An 18,792-nucleotide genomic window follows, 5' to 3' on the forward strand; every position below is an offset into this window, starting at 1 on the left:
GCCGCGCGCTGCCGCCCGCCCCGCGCGCTGCCCGCCGCTGCCCCGCGCGCGCCCCGCCCGCCCGCCAATGGCCGCGCGGCGCGCGCCGGGCCGGCCCCCGCGCGGGGGGGCGCGACGGCCGCGGGGGATGCGCGGATGGGGGCGGGGGGGTGCGGGACGGGACCGGGAGGGGGGTGCAGCACCTGTGGGGAGGATGCGGCGCCGGGGCGGGGTGAGGGGCGCGGAGCGGAACGCGGCGGAGCGGCCGCCGCCCCGCTGCGCCTTTGATGGCGGCTCCTTTTCCATCCCCCCGGTGTTTCCGCGGCCCGTGACGGGCGGGAGGAGGAAGGAGGGAGAAGCGATGCGCAAGATGGAGCGGCCGCTGCCTGTGCGGCGGGGCCGGGAGCCGGGCCGGGCGCACGGGAGGTAGCGGAGCCCGAGGACGGAGAGCGGGCAGGTGAGGGGCCGGGGGCGGACGCGGGGCTGGCGGGCGGAATGCGGGGGTGCAGCGCCCGGGACTTGTCAGGCTGCCGGCCGGGAGCATCGCCCCGCAGCGCGGCGGGAGCCGCGACCCTGCCCGGGCCGTGCGGGACGGCGCAGGGCTCTGCGGGACTGACTCTGGTCTCACCGCTGCTTCAGGTGTGCGAGCAGGGGCCGGGGCAGGGCCATGTGTGAGTGTGTGAGTGTGTGAGTGTGAGCTGTACTTGTGAGCTGTGTGAGCCGTGTGTGAGTTGTGTGTGAGTGTGAGCTGTGTGTGTGTGTGAGCTGTGTGCCTCAGTCGTTGCGGATGGAGAGATCTCCCCCTGCCGGGCTGCGCTCCCGGCCCCGCAGAGCCCAAATGGAAAAGCCAACCCGAGATCCGCTCAGGAGAGATGCCGGCTTTTAGGCAAAAAGAGAAGGATTGTCTGTAAGATAGCACTTCAGTCCTACGCCCACAGAAACAGACCCTTTGCTTTGCAGAACTCGGCTTGATATGTCACCAGGACTGGAGTTTTATAAAGCAGTCCCTGTATGTGTTAGGGGGTTTCTACCCTAACCCTGGGGGGCTGCATAGTACAATTTTAATAAAAGCTACATTCCATGATATAAAGTATCACTTTTCGGTTCTTTTAAGTTTTGCTGTGGGATGTTAATGATTTATTACCTGTCAATATGTCGTACATATGAAGTCTGGACAGTAAGAAAACGCTGTACCATGCAGTTAGGCAGTGTTTCCAGACATCTCAAGGAACAAGATCGCCAGAGCATGTGCTAATTGTAAGACACATCATTTACTGCCATACAACATGAAGCCCTAATCCTGCACAGAGCTTCTTCCAGACACAGTCTTGAATGACGTGAGGTTCCCTGTAGCATCAGCGCCCGCCACATGAGCGTGTTGCTGCTGCAGTGCATCTCTGGGATGTAGATGAGGTCATAGGGAAGACAGAAATATTTCTGGAGTCAGTACAAGTGTAGGACACAGCATCTGGGTGAAGCACAGTGTCTGTAGACTGCAGGCTCTAGATGATAATGTAATCACATATTCATAGGTCTCAATTTCTATTGATTTCTTTTTCTTTTTTAAAAGCCTCTGTGCTGACCATTATCTGCTCATAAACATACTTCATTTCATAGTCTGCATTTACCATCCTTTGGCACTACATTGCTGTTGTTTATACCTGCAACAACTGCCAGTTGGGTCGTCCTTGTCTCCTTATGCTGCTTCTCAGCTCCCAGTGTTTCCTAGGGCAGAAGTAAACATCAGTTCCCTTAGAAGGACAAAACCTCAACTTGTTTCAGTGTCTGCAGCCCAGAGGCTGGACCCTGTGAATTAGACTCATCAGGAACTTCATGCCTCACACTTTTAAGTGCTAGATTCAGACCTCAGAAATGCATTTATTCCTCCTGTGATGAACCTCTTTGCTTCTTTTCTTTGTCTGTGACACATTTTCATGGATGTTTTTCTTTTAATGCATGGAGAAACAAATACTGTGCTCAGTTTCATCAGGGTATAGCTGGGGAGAGGAAAATATCTGCTTCTTTGGCTTCGGTGAGCTCTGATTTGCTTTTCCATATGAGAGTTTTGAGACCTCCACCATCTGCACATGGTTCTCTCCTTGCTGAGCAGGAAGATGTCACTGGCCTAGCAGGAGCATCTGTCCATCTCACAGGACTCCTCAGAGAGGAAGCACAGCCACCAGTGAAAGTGAAAGGACTTAAAAGAGGACTTATGGACTTCCTCCTAAAATGTCTCCAGCAAGTACAAAGTCTTGTATCGCGGCACTGCTCCTCAGCTGCTTGGACTGTACTATTGAAGTTCAAGAAGGGCATCAGAATGGGTACAGGGTACTAAGCAAAAAGGAGGGCTCTGCAGAGCCCCGGGAGGGCTCCTGATCTAAAATATATCACTGCTGCCTTGTTCCTGTGGCTGTTTGCCATCATACCTTCTTGCTTCTTTTCTGATCTTTCTCTCTGGCTGTCCCCAGTCATTTATTCTCCACGTCTTTTCCATGCAGGAACAGAGAAAAGAATGGAAAATAACAGCTGCTTTCAGCAAGAGGCTGCTCTGAATTTACAGATCACAGCTAACATTAGGGTTGCCAGCAAAGTACGTTTTTTACTCAGTTCAGGAACTGAGGGTCTCTATCCGGGGTTCCCACGGCCACAAGGGCTATAGGAGAGACCAAAGCAAAACTGCTTCTCATCTTCAGATCTGATAATCAGCTAGGTTAGTAGGAACCCATCATCACCTCTGTTTTCTCTGAGGTGGCTGAAGAACAGACAGGGAGGCTGGATGCTGCCAGTGCCAGAGCTGTGACCTGCAGTAGCGGGCTGGGTGACAGCTGGGGCAGGGGAAGGTGCTGACATCCCAGGCAGCCCTGGCACACTCCCCTCCTCGAACACATCATCTCCTGCTGGCGACAACTGCCTCATCACCCTGTGGGACATGTGTCCCAGCTGAGCTGTCCTCGCTGAGAGCAGATGGAGTCTGGAGCACACGCAATCTTGCCACTTCTGCTGCCCTGACCCCCGGCAGATACCCAGGAGGGCAGGATTAACAAAGGCTCTTCTTACAGTGTTTTAGCAAAGACCGTTGTGCTGAAGTGGACACGGTGGGGTCCCTCTACCAAGTCTTTGCTCTTACTTCACCTCTGAAGGAGGTGTGCTGTCAGCCCCCCTGCTCACCAAGATGGTTTTTATTAACTCTTGAGCTTCCTGGGCCCTAATCAATGAGGAAGAGCCCCTGAGCAGTGCCTGCTGCTGAAGGGGTGCCAGTGGCAGGCTTGGCATTTCTGAGGTCAGGCAGTTTCGTGTCAAGCTGAGCCAGATGAGACGGGGCTTCTCGCCGTACCCACAGGCGCTGTGCACCGCGCGCCACCCACCGCTTCACCGGGCAACGCCGGAGCATCCCGCTGCCGCCCGCACCCCGCGCTGCCCCGCGGCTGCCGGACACGGCCAACCCCGGCCCGGCCGGCCGCCGGGAACGGCCCCGACCCCCCGAGGGTCCCCCGCGCAGCGAGCCCACGGGCGGGCGCGGGCAGCCATTTGCCTCCGCTCGGCCCTGCCCCACGGCACCTCCCCCGGCCCGGCGCTACGCGGGTTCTCGCCCCGCCTCGGTCCCTCCCCGCCGCCGCAGCCGGCATTTCCTGGGCCGGCCCTGCCCGCCGCGGCCCTCCGGCGAGCCCGCCCGCCCGGCCCCGCTCCGCGCCGACCCCCGCTCGGCTCCGCGGGGCCGCTACGGGCCGGCCGGGAGGCGCGGGCGCCGCGACGCCCCTTCGCGGGCTCCGCCGCCGCGGCTACTGCTCCTTGGTGCTCCTTTGCTTCCCCCACAGCCTCTTTTTGCTTATGAACTTGTGAAATAAAGGCCGCGTGAAGCGGCGCCGATGTAGCTGCGGGCGGAGGATGCGCCGGCCCGGCCCTGCTCGGCACGGGCGGGGGTCGCGGCACGGAGCGCGGCCCCTCCGGCAATGACACGGGAGCGGCTTCACCCGCGGCTGCGGTAGCGAGAACTGGCAGTAAGTGACTTAGCAGTAATACCCGCGGGAGCCTCCCCTGCAGCCCGGCATACACCCGACTTGTTGACACAACCAAGCATTACCAGCATCAAGACACGCGTTTTGTTTTGACCCTGACATCTTCAGCCCGCAGGTTACCACGTGCGGGTCTTCTTGATGGTGATATTTATTCCGCGCATTCTGGGTTTTAGGAGCCTGAAAGGATCGGCGTGCTGCTAACATCTTGCTTTGCTTTTGTTCTAGAGGGACTGCGGATCAGGCTGTCATGGAGGGAACCCGGCAAACCAGGATCTGTCGTCCACACAAGATAAGTGAATCCTCAAAGGTTTGTACGTTTTGTGTTGCTTACCCAAAACGCCAAGTTACAGAAATAACGAGAAGGGGGATAAAGTCTCTGGGCTGTTGTGGAGGAATGTGAATGTTCTGAGCTTTTACAAGGAGGTATGAACGGTGCTCTACCTGCTCAAATGGTTTTTGTTAGAAGAAGTTGCTGCCTGGTGGTTTTAAAGATAAAAAGCTGCTGCATCAGCAGCGAACGGGCATCTGCTTGTCCTGACTCACAACTTGAAACCCACATCATCAAGCACAGTGTTTTCTCTACAACCAAGAATTCAGTCATTAAATGGGACGTGTTTACTGGGGGATGTTTTTGTACCGATGCATCTCATACAGTCCAAGCTAGTAACAGGAGCAAAGCTGGGATTGCCCTTTAGATTCAGCCTTTTGTTTTGTATAGGACATGAGTCCAGATTTATAAGACATTACTATTAGCTGTAACTATTATGTTCACTTTGTTTCATGCCAGTGAAAACTGCTTTTCTGTTCCAGTGCGAGCAGCAGGTTACAGATGCTGCAGAGCAAGTACCTTGTATGACCAACAACAGCTAGAAGGGAAAAACTTCTCAGTGCCTGTTACCTGCCTTGGCAAAGTTGAAGGAGACAGATCTCATTTTCTTGTGCATCACTGAGTCGTGGTACTGCATTAACAACCTGAGAGAAATTAGATCTTTGAATCCAAAAGAAGTTAAAATGCTGCTCTAATACAATTGATTAAAGATAATGGGGCTCAATTTTGAATGCACTCCTACCAATATACTCTCTCCCTAAGTGCTGGTCCTGTCTACCATTTAAATGGTCGAGTCTGAACGTAATACTAATTCATCACATTAAAAATTAATTAACTTGACAGCATTGTTTTATTTTCCTGCTTAGGCAGCAGCTGTCACTATCAGTTAAACTCAGAATTACTGGGTAATGCTAAAGCTGTTCTGCAGAATATAAATAGCTTGAGAAAGATGTTCGTGTTTAGTGTAAAATTAGCCTTGGTTTTGAAACGTGCAGCTATCAGCTTCTGTTACTCACTCCCTCAACAAATTAGCTTCCTGAGTGGCTGCAGCATGTGAATACGTTCTGTGTCCATCCCCTGCCATACGTCATGATTTCACGCTTGATTTCTGGAGGAGCAGCAGTTCGACATGGCAACAAGCATTTCAGGAGCACGCGTTGTCAGGCGTGCTGGCGGTCAGGATTATGCTGCTGGCTCGACAGGCAGCTGAGTAAATAGGGATCTCTGGCAAATCTTATACCCAGGCCTAATCTTGTTATGCATGATGGGGATATCGGAGAATGTTAGAAATGATAAGCCAATTTGCAGAGACGAGAGGGAATATGGTTTTGGTTTAATCCAGTAATTCTCCCGTGAGTCAGGTTCAGAAGAGGGTGCTGTAAGATGTTACTTTCTGCTCATCCACTGTTCCTTATGGTAGCTGCCACAAATGTGTGGTTTGTCCTTTGCCATATTTACTCATTACCCCACCTCTGCTTGGGTTCCTGTGTGACATCAGCACTTCTCAACCTCAGGAAAGTGAAGATAAAGAACTTCACGGTCCTTTAGCCCCATGTTTTTTTCTGTTACAGATCTCTGGCAGTTTTATTCCTCAGTGGAAGTTACTTTGTTGTCTATGCCATAGATCCCTTTTTAATTTCAGAGATATGATGAGGCAATGAGTATAAGGCAGAATCATCAAAGAGCTTTGTCCCAGATAACTTGTAATAATTGAAGCCTCTTTGCTTAGGTTGGTTTAACTCTGTATACTTGCACTGACAAAGTTACTCCAACAAAAGGCTGTTTGGCAGCTCAGTCCCCATTGTTTAGAAAAGAGCATAAGCAAAACTAAAGAGAAGAAACTTGGCTGTCGAATTAAAACCTTTCCCATCCTTTCCCCATGATTTAACCACCCCGTTAATGGCTTAGCCAGACAGCAACAAACACATACTTTCTGTTTGGGAAACCAGGAAGGCCACAGCTAGTTGGGATGTTGAGGAGAGTGAAGGAAAGGTTGAATGCTTGAGAGGCTTGAAGAGACCTCGGGCCATCTGTGTGACTGTTTTTAGTGTAGGTTTGTACTGAGACACCTTTGCAGGCTGTGACTTCTGGGGCTGCAGTCTGAGGGTGTAGAACTAGGCAAGACCCACGGTCCTACAGCCAGAGCTGCTAGGAGCTGGTTTAGGCACGAGACACAGATGTGCTTCCTTTCCACCTCCTTTCATTTCTCTTACATGTTCTTACAGGCTCTGCAACTCTGCCTGGTTTGGATTTGGTAATTAAAGTTGTGTATTTGCATTTCACCTGGCTTTTATTTAGAGAGATCACGAGGTAACTGACTATGCCATCAAGCATTCCATTCCTCCAGATGGATGGTCCTAAAAGCTGCATCATTTGACATCCTGGGGTGACCATCCCCTTAAGTATGTGTCCTGCATGACGCTCAAGGGGTAACAAAATGTTCCCATTTTGGTTCTTAAGACTGATAACACAAGTCTGTGAGAGAGAGGCAAATGCTGGTTGCTTCAAAAGCTCCATACAGAGCTGGTGGAAGAATGTCTGGACCAGAGGGATCCCAGAAGGGCACTTCATGGTCATGTTCCGAGGGCATTTCCCCTTTCTTTAAAAGAGAATGTTTAGTCATATTTGTTGAAACAAAGACTACCTTGGCTTCTGGAAGCAAGTAGGAGCCTTGTGGGAATAAGTTATCCATGTGTGGCTTTGCACATAAATAAACAGCTGTTATTTTTGAATGCAGTGTGTGTGCCTGGAATGATATGGAAAGAAAGAGAGGGATTTTACCCTAATGAGCTTAGAAATGCAGAGTTCTGAAACGATTTAGGATGGGGGTAGCTGTCAAACAAGCACCAACCCAAACAATGCACAGGCTGAAGGAAAATTTGGCATCCTGCTGCACGTGTGTCTCCCACTCCAGATATTTATTGAGTAGCTTAGTTGAGGAGAACTCTGTAAGGAGTCATTTGGGGGACAAGTAAGAAAGGAAATGTCAGCAAGATTCCTCGAAGACAATGAGTGGAAGAGTTTCAGCAAGCTGGGCCTGTATAAATCATCTGGGAGGAGGTTTGGATGCAGCCTGGTGGAGGAGCTGGAAGTATTAAAACAACAGAAGGGGGAGTAGGAAGCAGTAAGTCTGCATAGGCCTTTCAAAGCCAAGGTGAGGAGCTTGAGCTCGCACTACATTTCTTGCCAGCTGCTTCAGGTCAGATGTTACTACAAGTGTGCAGCACAAGTAACCTTTCTCTCATGCATGGGAAAACACTTTGTGCACACCGAAATTTCTCTGGGTGAAGGTACCACCTGCCTGACACCGTTTGTTCATTCCAGGTGTACAGGTGGGATGACCACTCCAGTTTAGTTCTTCAGAGCCTGAACGAGCAGAGGCACCGAGGCCTCTTCTGTGACATTGTCCTGGTGGTGGATGAACAGAGAGTCCCTGCCCATCGGAACCTCCTCGCTGTCTGCAGTGACTACTTCAACTCCATGTTCACCATCGGCATGCGAGAAGCCCACCAAAAAGAGGTTGAACTTTTTGGAGCTTCTTACATTGGTCTCAAGGCTGTGGTGGATTTTCTTTATGGCAGCGAGCTGTCTTTGGATGGGGGCAATATCGACTACGTGCTGGAGACAGCTCACCTGCTGCAGATCTGGAAGGTGGTCGACTTCTGCTGCGAGTACCTGGAGAACGAAGTCAGCGAGGAGAACTATTTGTACCTGCAGGAGCTCGCCTCTATCTACAACCTGAAGCGCCTCGACTCCTACATCGACTCGTTCATCTTGCAGAACTTTGGCACGCTGTCCTTCACCCCAGACTTCCTGCAGAACATCTCTTTGCAGAAGTTGTGCCAATACCTGGACAGCAGCACCGTGCAGCAGGAGTGTGAGCATGACTTGCTGCAGGCTGCCTTGCAGTGGCTTACCCAGTACCCGGAAAGGGAGAACGAGGCTTACCAGGTTCTGGATAACATCCATTTTCCCTTGATACCTAAAAGTGACCTCCTCCATCGAGTCAAGCCTGCTGTGTGCTCTCTGCTTCCCAAAGAGGCAAACTGTGAGGGCTTTATAGAGGAGGCGGTGAACTACCACAACAACGTCATGGCTCAGCCGGTGCTGCAGAACAAGCGGACGGCCCTGCGCAGCCATGAGGAGCGGCTCCTCTTTGTGGGAGGGGAGGTGTCCGAGCGCTGCCTGGAGCTGAGCGATGACACCTGCTTCTTGGACACCAGGAAAGGGCAGTGGGTGGCAGAAACCCCGCTCCCAGCTAGGCGAAGTCACCACTGTGTTGCAGTCTTGGGAGGCTTCATCTTCATAGCCGGAGGGAGCTTCTCAAGAGACAATGGAGGGGATGCAGCTTCAAATCTCCTATATAGGTATGATCCCCGCTGTAACCAGTGGATAAAGGTGAGACTTAAGCTGTATTACTTCTCTGTTTCAAGTCCTTAATGTTTAGAGTGTTTCCTTCTTGTCAGTGGAAGGACAGGGCTCGTTAGAATAGCCAACTTAGCAACGCTTGCAAATAGAAATCCAAGTTCTTTAAGTTGCAAAAGCAGCTACTTGAACACCTTGTGGAGATGCTGGAGTTACACACACACAGCAAAAGAGTTTGGGGCAGATTTTCAACTCAGCTCGGGATGTGGGCATCTCATCCGTGAAGTTCCTGGTCAGAGCTCATCCACAACTCCTCAGATCACTTCTGGCAGTAATGCTAGAATGGACTTGGAGGTGATGGCTTAGTCCATGCAGTAGCACGTGTAACGAAATAAATAATGGGTCTGATGTAAAAGAAAATGTCTCTGGCACTTGTCAAATGTCTCTGTGCTAAATGGCTCTTAGAACAAGCTATTCACTTTCTGGGGACATTCCAAACCCACCTAGACAAGTTCCTATGTGACCTGCTCTAGCTGGTCCTGCTCTGGCAGAGGGGTTGGACTGGATCATCTTTCAAGGCCCCTTCCAACTCTTAAGATTCTGTGATTCTGTGATTCACTTCCAGTCCTGCTGTAAAACCCTGTGGCCAGTGCAGGTCCCTGTATGACCCAATCATCCTGTGTGGTTCAGTTGCAGTTTTGAGTGCTCCCCATCTGTTTCTTGCAGAGTGTTGGAAGGAGGCTCATGTAACACAGGCATTTCTAGAGTAACCTGTCTCTTAGATGCTTCTTGTCCCCTTTTCTGGAAATTAATGCTATGTAACATGCTACTGCAGAAGACCAGAAGTATGTTATGAATGGTCAAAACCAGTAGCACTCCTTTGCAAATAAACGGGAAGAAGCAACTATCCTGCACTCAGACATGAATATACCTTAAGTCAGCCTCCTCACCAGGTGTTTGAAGATGTCAGCATGTTGGTTTTTTTGACAGGCTGCCTCCATGAGACAACGCCGTGTAGATTTCTACCTGGGAGCTATTACTGACATGCTGGTGGCTGTTGGTGGCAGGAATGAAAATGGGGCACTTTCTTCAGTTGAGACCTACAGTCCTCAGAAGGATTCCTGGTCCTATATAGCAGGCTTGCCCAGGTAAGAGGGAAGTTTGGGAAGTTCTCTGGTGTTGGAGGACCGGTAGCTAAAGGAGCTTGTGCGACTTTAGCTGATGAATGGCCACCCCTAGAAGGAAAGCAAGGGGATGTATAACCAACATGGTACCAGCAAGTAGCAAACCATATAAACATTTGGTATTTGAGCAGCTGGTTCTTCCAGGCAGTGTGCCTCCTGTTAGCTGATTGGTTGTCATTTCTGTCCTGAGGTACGTGTGAAGGATGGGAGGGAGCGCTTTTCTATTCTTAAAACATTTCTCCTGAGGTCACTGGGAGTTGAATCTTTTCAGAGGTGCTGTTTAGATCATGTCAAAGGTTTTTATAATTCACTTGGTTTTACTTTGTCACCTTGCTGTGATTGTTTCCCAGGTGTTTCTCTCTGTTTGGCTGCTCAGGTTGGCCGTTGCAGATAAACCACATTTCCCTGTATGGCAAACAGATAACCCTGCAGGTGTCACCCCTCTCTCAGTCTGACTTAAACCTTAGCTGCCCTGCTTTAGAGAGGCTTTAGTACTGCAGTTCTTGTTGTAACAGCAGCACAGGAGATTGCTGGTACTTTGAATCAATGTGTGAGTGGTGACTTCATAAGAATGGTAGGACAGCATTTTGTTTGCAAACAGCTATTCAGATTTAGTCATCTTTCACATGGAAATTACAGGAGTATTGGCTACACAGCTGAAACCTGCAACTTGAACAGCAGGGCTTGCTTCCTTAGTGGCATCATGAGGGAGATACTTGCCTTTTGATTTGAGAGATGAGGGGTTTTTTCCCTTATTCCCTTAGCTGCAGGGCTGCAGAGCCATAGGCAGCCAGTGAAGGCAGAGAAGCCTGTTGCCCAGTTCTATTTTGGGCAGGTGCTGCAATGCGAGTCTGATCCAGGCTAACAGCTGGGCTCAAGGGCTCTTCACAAGCAGGATGCATTTCTCTGCTTCATTTCTGCTCACACAGGCAGATCCAACAGCTGAGGCTGAACACCACAGGCTGTCCAGGGAAGCTGTTTCTCAGAGGATCTTCAGGCCTTTCTCTTAATTGGGGTGACCCATGAGATCCCAATAACCTCTCACAGAAATTCTGGCACAGCTTTTCTGTTTTAAAACATTATTCTGCCTTGTGTGTTGTTAAAACCCATACCTGGTGTGGATATTTTTTTCCCCAGCATAGAAGTGGTCCAGGGGATGCTTGCAGACTGTAAGTTGTCTGAAAAGGGGCAGTTTTTCTGCATGTTCCAACTATTACCTTTGGATTGGCTTTGGGAATTTGGCAGCTGCAGCAGAGTTCCCTTTAAAAGTGAACTTTGACTTTGGGGGTGTTGACTTGTGGATTAGATTGCCCAGCTGAGCTGCTTGGACTTGCCAAAATTCCCCTTATGGGACAGACCTCACTGCCCTGGCTTAGCTGGTGGCTGACCTGCAGGGTGAGGCTGTAATACAGTCACTACTTTAAGTTACTGCTGCTTCCCCCAAAAATAGCTCTGCATCCTCTCTCCCTGCCTGCTCTGTCCTCATCCCATGCTAACTGTTCCTTCTTGCCAGCTCAGGTGTTTGTGCAGCTGTGTAGTGAACTAGGAACCTTCCCACTTTGCCACATGGCTGCTGTCTTGCATGTCTTTAGTTAAATCCTAATGTATGCTTAGCACTCTCATATTTTCTGTCTTTTCAGCCCTCTTTCTCTTTTTGGGGAGCTCTTGCATTGGCAGGATGTTGTTTGCAACAACCATTTTTCTATGCAGAAGGAACAGAGTTAAAAGAACTTTGTGCAGGTTGTAAAAGGCAAAAAGCAGCAGAGAGGTGGACAACAGAAAGTGCCCTTTGTGAGTGCAGGGGCAAGAGAATGCTGCCTGAGCTCAGGGTATGTGGCTCTGGCAGGTGTGGGTGACTGCTGGAGGGGATCTGGGCAGCCCTTGCCTGATGCACTTCAGATGGATTTGCTGACAGCAGAGGAAGGATGAGAGAGAATTGTGGCATCTATTCAAGATTAGGAAAAGCACGTTAGCTACAGCTCCTTCTGTGTGCTCTGATCCCTTCAACCTGTTCTTGCTCTGAGCTCTGTTTTCACTCCACCACTTGCTTTTGTTCCTCAGACTAATTTTACTTACTATTCTTACCCAAATAACATCTTCCCCAGCCCTGTTCCAGCAGAAAGCCTTTTCTCCTCACATAGAGGAAATCAGCAGCTCCAGTGCTTCCTGATTGCCTGATCAGGCAGCACGTCCTGACACAGCTGCCTTGTTTCCTGCATGCTTCTTCCCTCTGAAGAGAAAATGTGCAGGCTTTTTGTCCTCTTGGGTGCATAGTCCCCAGAAACGGGCTCCCTCCCTGCACCTCTGCTCTTCCTCCTGACTGCTCTAAGCCAGCAGCTCCCTGCAAGACTGTTCCCTGGAGTGACAGACACATGGTGAGGTCATTCTGGGGTGCAGGCCTGCGCGGCTCAGTTTGAGCTGTGTGGGGTTGCACTCTCAGGGGTTATATTTGTTAAAGCTTCTACTCTGAACACACAGAAAATGTTTTGGCTTGTGATTGTTGTTTTTCCTTCCCAAGGGTTATGTCTTGCCGTGAGTGTGGAGATTTTCAGGGCAAAGGCAATGGCTGTGTCTTTGTGTCTGCTGCCAGATCTGTGTCTGTGTTGCTGTGCACAGGCACACTCCTGCTCCTCTAAGGACGAGCTTTGCAAGCTCTCCTTTATCTCTTCTTCCCTCCCAGCATGGTCAGAACAGCACGTTGTTGTTTTCCCCAACCGCTTTCTTGGAAGGAGCTCTGAGCTGTTTTGACTGAAATAATGCTGTGTTACTGAAGAAGAAAACACAGCCTCTTGAGGCAGACGCTTAGCATGGAGAACTACAGCCAAGCAATCTAAAGGGTGGACCTGCTCCAAGTTTGCCACAAGTGAATTTTGCCTGACTCTCAGCAGGGTCCTTGCTCATGGGATAACTTTCCTGCTTTTCAAAGAGGCCATTTTTCAGTTCTTTCCCCCCCCATTTTCCCAGGCTCTTTGGGAGCAGGCTCTGCCACAGTTTCTAGCCCAGAAGGGAGCAGCAGCAGCTGACAAGTTTGGCAGAGCAGAAGTTGGTGCATTGTGTCCTCATCTTGCATGAAAAAGTCATACTGCAGACATCAGTGAAATGAACAGAGTGGCCCTAGGTTAAAGCTTGGCAGAACAACTGACAACAGTTGTGTGAGGAAATGTGTTGGAACAGGTTAATGAATGATGGTATCTGCTCTGTTGGTTGTCTCATGAATCATCTCACAGGGTTGCAACAGGTGGACAGTGAGATCCAGAGCAACCACAGCTCACCTGGACTTTGGCTGGAGTAGGAGATTCCCACAGCTTAAGTGAGTTGGGCCAAATGTTCTCCTGTTAACAGAAAAAATGGTAGATTTTCTAGCATTTACTGCAATGTTAGTTACTGGGTCAGAAACTGTAATTTTTGCAGCATTGTACCTAGGGAAGTTACTCAAAATCAGCAACTTTAGTAGATGTTCTGAACCAGAACTTCTTTCTTCTTAAGGCCTCTATCTCTTTCTGGGCACTCTTTACAGACAAAGCTGCCCAAAGGCTCGATGCTTTCTGTCAGAGGATGTCTGGACCTGCTGTATTGAGGTGTCCTGCTCTGTTCAAACCACAGAGCTTGTAGAAAGGATTGCAATTGTTTTCCATTTGAGCATTTTCTTTCATGCAGTTCTGTATTAATGGGTACATGCAGTTTTGGATGAGCTTTTCACAAGTCAGGCCAAGGGAAACACCTCTAGAGTATATCAATGGGTAATCTCCCTGTATTGGAAAACAACACATTCACAGTGGATTTGCTGCTTCAGGTACAATTGCCTCTTTCAAATTCCTCTTGTACCTATGGCTATTTGCTACACATAGCCATTGATTGAGGCAAAAAGTGGTGCTTCCATGGCAGACTGTGAGCTGTGGAATTCCTGAGTTGCCTTGTGGATAAAGTTTCATAACTGTGCCTCAGTCCTCTCTGTCTCTTTCTCTGTCTCTCTCTTTCTGTCTTTCTCCTGAGTGGCTAAGCAGCAGTACAGTTCTGAAGTAATCTCTGCAAGGTCCCCAGGGACAGTGCTCCACCTCATTTGGTTGAAAGGTCTCTCCTGGCCACTCAGCCTTCTTAAGCCAAGTGTGTCAAGAATGGTTCTGTAGCAGAAGCCTGTTACAATATCTGATTCAGACGCTGGTCAGGGATCAGAAGCTTTAGCAGGCATCTAGAATAATGAACATCTTTGAGCTCTTCTCAGAAGTGTTGTGCTTTCAGGGTAAATGTGGGCTTTCTTTTCTTTTTTGCCTTTTCCCTTGGCACAAAAGTGCTTGGCACTTAGGTGTGTGGAAGAAGTTATGATACCATTTGTGTAGCTGAGAGGAGCTATTACCATGAGAAATAAAACCAGCTCAAGGTTCTCTCCACGTTGAATTTTGAGCATGTTCAGGCATGGTTCAAAAGCATTCCAGGCTAAAGTAATGCCAGCTTAGGTTTGCCTGCCACAGAGGTTGAGTTGTCTTGAGTTTTTGACTACAAAGAGTGGTAGCAGAGGCTGTGAGAGCAGCATGATGAGGGCATTGCTCTGCAGCCCCATGAGTATTCAGTTATTTGGGCTCTTTGTACCAGTGTGAGATGTTTTGCTGTGGCTGTCCCCTGCCTTTGCATTCTGCTTCTAAGACCTCAAAGGGGGTCTGTTGCACCCTAGTGTGAAGTTAAGAACACCCTCAAGAATTAGGTTTGTAGTGGCTTTATTGTAGCAGATCAAAGGGGTTGTCTGTGCCCTGCGGAGACAGCGTGCGTGGTGTTGGTTCTGCTGTTTCATTTTTACTTCGTCCAACGTGGACTGTGGTCTGTGATTGACTGAGGTCTGTTGCCTCGTTTTTGAGTGAGCAGAGAAGGTATCCCCAGGGTGGTAGCCATGGTAGAGCAGGTGGATAGCTCATGAAAGCGACACTGTGTGTGTCACGACTGCAAATTAACTGGGCTGTGAACTCTAGTGGGTAAGAAATGTGATTCATGATCTTGAAGCTGGGGAAGGGGAAGGCAGCAGTAGTTTTCTCGTTGTTTTTTTCTTGGTTAATTGCTAGTGGTAAGTCTGAGAGGTATCATGATTATTTCCTCTTTCTATCATAGAAACCCTTGCTGAGATGTGGATTATTTTCCTCTCTGGCCCTCTCAGACTGACCCAAGCCAAGCACTGGAGCAGGAAAATGGGAGTGAAGGCCACGCCAATTAGAGCAGGATGGGTTACTTCTGTTGTATGACACACTGTAGAGGATGCCTTGAAAGTGATTGTCATACCTGAGTGCTTGTAGCCAGCAGGTATGAAAAGGATGCCTTCCAAAGTGGCTGTGGTACCTTAGTGCAAAGCAGCTTGGATAAAAGCAGTCACTGCATTAGGACTTCTGGCTGTAGTTACCTCTTGTTTCCTTTAGTACCAGTCCTTGTTGAGTGCTTGTGTGTCTTGATAAAATCCCTAAGTGCTAAGTTGGAGCATTTTTGCCTGTCCTAGGTTTACCTACGGTCACGCTGGAACAGTCTACAAGGAATTTGTGTACATTTCAGGAGGCCACGATTACCAGATTGGGCCCTACAGAAAAAACCTGCTCTGCTATGATCACCGCACGGACGTGTGGGAGGAGAAGAGGCCGATGCTGACAGCCAGAGGCTGGCACAGCATGTGCACCCTGCAGGAAAACATCTATTCCATCGGGGGCAGCGATGACAACATAGAAACCATGGCTCGTTTTGACATCCTGAGTGTGGAGTCCTACAGCCCCCAGTGTAACCAGTGGACCAGAGTTGCTCCTCTGTTGCAAGCAAACAGCGAGTCAGGGGTGGCAGTTTGGGAAGGAAAGATTTATATCCTCGGAGGCTACAGCTGGGAAGAAACAGTCTTCTCCAAAACAGTCCAGGTTTATGATAAGGAGAAAAACAAGTGGTACAAAGGAACTGACTTACCCAAAGCAATTGCTGGTGTGTCTGCCTGTGTCTGTGCATTGAAACCCAAAACAGAGGACAAAAAGAAAAAGACCAGAACAAAGAAACATCAAGATCGAGGAAGATGACAACTTCTGGACAGCCACCTGCTGCTGGTGGACTCCCAAAGGACCTCCAATTTAATCATTTTTGTCTAACCTTGATTATTTCTTTTCATTTTTAAATATGGGGTGGAGAGGGAAAGCATCTTCTGAAGCCTCAGAAAACATCCAGGTGAATGTGGGTTCTGGATTAAGCTCATGCTTAAGGTAAAAGCAGCCTAAAAACTCTCCCACTATACAAGGAGAGATATGGCAAGAGATATGGCTGCTCTCCTGAATGTTAAGGCTTAGTCTTTTGCTTCTGTGGTTCATGGCATTTCCACATACATCATATTATATCCATGTTTTTAAAATAAGGGCAGATCTGCAGCTGAAACAATAATGTCACAGGGGAGAAGGCAGAGCAGGGTCTGGTTGGAAGTTCCAAAGCAGTTCAGAGGAGCTCTGAAGCAACTGCTGAGAAAAAGTGAAACAGATCTTTGATGCTGTAAATGTTGAATGTTTGTAACGTTACATTTCCCTCACAATACAGTCTTGAGTTGTCAGGATCAGATTTGTGGAACACAGGAGTATTCAAAGAGAATGTTGCTCTTGGTGAATGCAGGTCAGAGCAGCTTGAAGAGCAAATCACTCCACTGTACTCTTCAGATTAAGGTGACCTTACTGTGTGGCTAAAGAGTAGATGGGATTGACTCGGGCTCAGACTGACAGGATTCTGAATTTTGCAGTCTGGGAAAGGTGAGATGACTTTTGCATCCCTTGTGGTACTTATATCTAAACACAAGAGCAAATTTTTCTTGAGCTTTATAATGCCCCAGGATGAGCTAAAAGAAGAACCTGAAAGGTTTGAGGATTTGGGTTTTCCTTGGCCTTCAAAGCAGATGGAAACAACAGAGCTCCTTGTGAGTTTTGGGTTTGCTGAGTAGGGTAACAATGAGGAGAAATAGCAGGAAGATCCCTCGGGTGAACTTGAAACAAGAAGACATCCCTCCCCAGCCCTACCAGGCTGTAGAAGCTGGGATCCATTTCATTTAATTCGAAGCTCACCCTGATCAGTGTGAGCAAGAGCCCATACTGGACTTATGTGCTGTCAGAAACCTTATTATCCCAGGATGATGAGTAGGGGTCAGGTAATCCTGAAGAACAGCAACTTAGTTTTTTACCTGAGCTAATAGCTCTCACTTTCCTCTTTTTTTTTTTTTCCAAGTTGAAAGTACCTTTTCATGAGAGTAGCCTGTTCTGGTGGGCTCGGTGGGGACTCGGCAGCCAAACACCTTCCCCAGCAAGACAGGTTCAAAAGCAAGAAACCCAAAATATACTCAGGACACTGTTTGGAGTCCAGACAGCTGGACCAAACTGAAAATGGTGTTAGATCCTCTGTAACTCTATCCTCTGCATACCAAGTAAAGAGCTTTCCGACCCAAGTGTCAGGCCGCCCTCTCCAAACACAGCTGATTGAGTTGCAGATACTGAAATTCCCTGCCTGTCTGGCCAGCTGTCAGCATTCACCCCGGGGCCCTTCACAAACCCACCTCTGATCTGCCACAAGTCCAGCACCAGCATTGTGCCAGGAGCCCTTCAGAGGCCGTGAGGAAGCCAGGCTGCAGGGCGACGTTCCTCCTTCCCACACAAAGACATTTGTAGCGAGTTTTTAAAAACAACTTTTATACTTTTTTTACAATGCATTTTGCTAACTCAGTCTCATGTTTGCCAGGCAGGACTTTCTTTCCTTGAGAAGCCACTGCTGTGTCATCCTGAGCCCACAGCTGCTGTGGTGGGGCTGGGGGATGGGTGGCATTTCCCGCAGTGTCCAGCCGCCGCTGCAGTGGTGCCTGTGGCCTGGCCTCTCTCCCCATGGGCCAGCTGCGCAGCTACACCACTGACCACACTTCCCTTCCAGCTTTTGGTGATCTGGGTGGATTTCAAGGGCTTTGGCTTAAAGTTCTGTGCTGGGGAGCTGTTGATTGTTGCTGTTGTGTCTTCCTCAGTCCTCCTTGCACATCTCCTTGTGCACTGGAATCCTGTATTTCACATTTAACTTTTTTCCATCCGGTGCACAGACAGTTGATATCTTTCTTTCTCCTTTCCTTTCCTTTCCTTTCCTTTCCTTTCCTTTCCTTTCCTTTCCTTTCCTTTCCTTTCCTTTCCTTTCCTTTCCTTTCCTTTCCTCTCCTCTCTCTTTTCCCAAACTCTTTACCTCAATAATTGGAAAACACTAAGAAAACATTTTTTGCACTTAATTTCAGCTGAAGCTCTTGTAACTGAAAGAACTCTGAGGTATACATCACAAAGACATATTTCATATTGAAAGACACCTGAATAAATCTCTGGTGCAAGGAAGTGACAGGTTTCTCTTTCAGTGCTAAGAAAGGATTTAAGAAAACCAGTTGAAATTAATTTAGTGAAACTCTCTGAGGGGGTTTTGTTGTTGTTGTTGATTAAAACAATAAGCCTCAGGAGTTAGTCTGTCATTTGCATTTCTGGATTTATTTCAAAGCCTTTGGACACTGCATGAGGTGATAGCTATTCTTTTTTGATCCTAAAAATAAACCTAAAGCCAACCAAACCAAACCTTTTGGTTATTACAGACTCATTAATCAGTTGCTTGGGGTTTTTTTTAATATATATTTGATATCCTTGTCATGTTGACTGACAACTGCTTAATTTTTGGGACATTTTCACATGTAAGTATAGAACTTGCTTTGTTTCTGTTACTGGGTTGCTTGTTACTATAGCCCCCCGTTTACTGTGCTTACATATTACATTAATGTCTGGAAACAATAAATCCAGCTTAGGATATTGTATTCATCACTTGTGTCTTGATTTAATTGAGGTTTTCCTTTTTGACAAACTGGAAAGCAGGCAGGATTTTTATTACATTCTGCTGGCATTGATAATGGTGGAAACATTTTGAT

The 18,792-nt window shown here is 48.6% G+C and overlaps 1 protein-coding gene across 1 annotated transcript; it reads left to right on the top strand.

Annotated features, from left to right (window-relative positions):
* Nucleotides 1-3,681: 3,681 nt before the first annotated feature.
* KLHL36 (kelch like family member 36) lies at nt 3,682-18,681 on the top strand. Its single transcript, XM_062007474.1, has 5 exons — nt 3,682-3,977; nt 4,221-4,302; nt 7,648-8,721; nt 9,679-9,836; nt 15,349-18,681. Exons 2-5 carry the CDS (start codon nt 4,243-4,245, stop codon nt 15,902-15,904), a joined length of 1,848 nt encoding a protein of 615 aa, XP_061863458.1. The 5' UTR covers nt 3,682-3,977; nt 4,221-4,242; the 3' UTR covers nt 15,905-18,681.
* The last annotated feature ends 111 nt before the right edge of the window (nt 18,682-18,792 follow it).

This window comes from Colius striatus, chromosome 14 (genome assembly GCF_028858725.1).
Source record: "Colius striatus isolate bColStr4 chromosome 14, bColStr4.1.hap1, whole genome shotgun sequence".
Classification (NCBI taxonomy): Eukaryota; Metazoa; Chordata; class Aves; order Coliiformes; family Coliidae; genus Colius; species Colius striatus.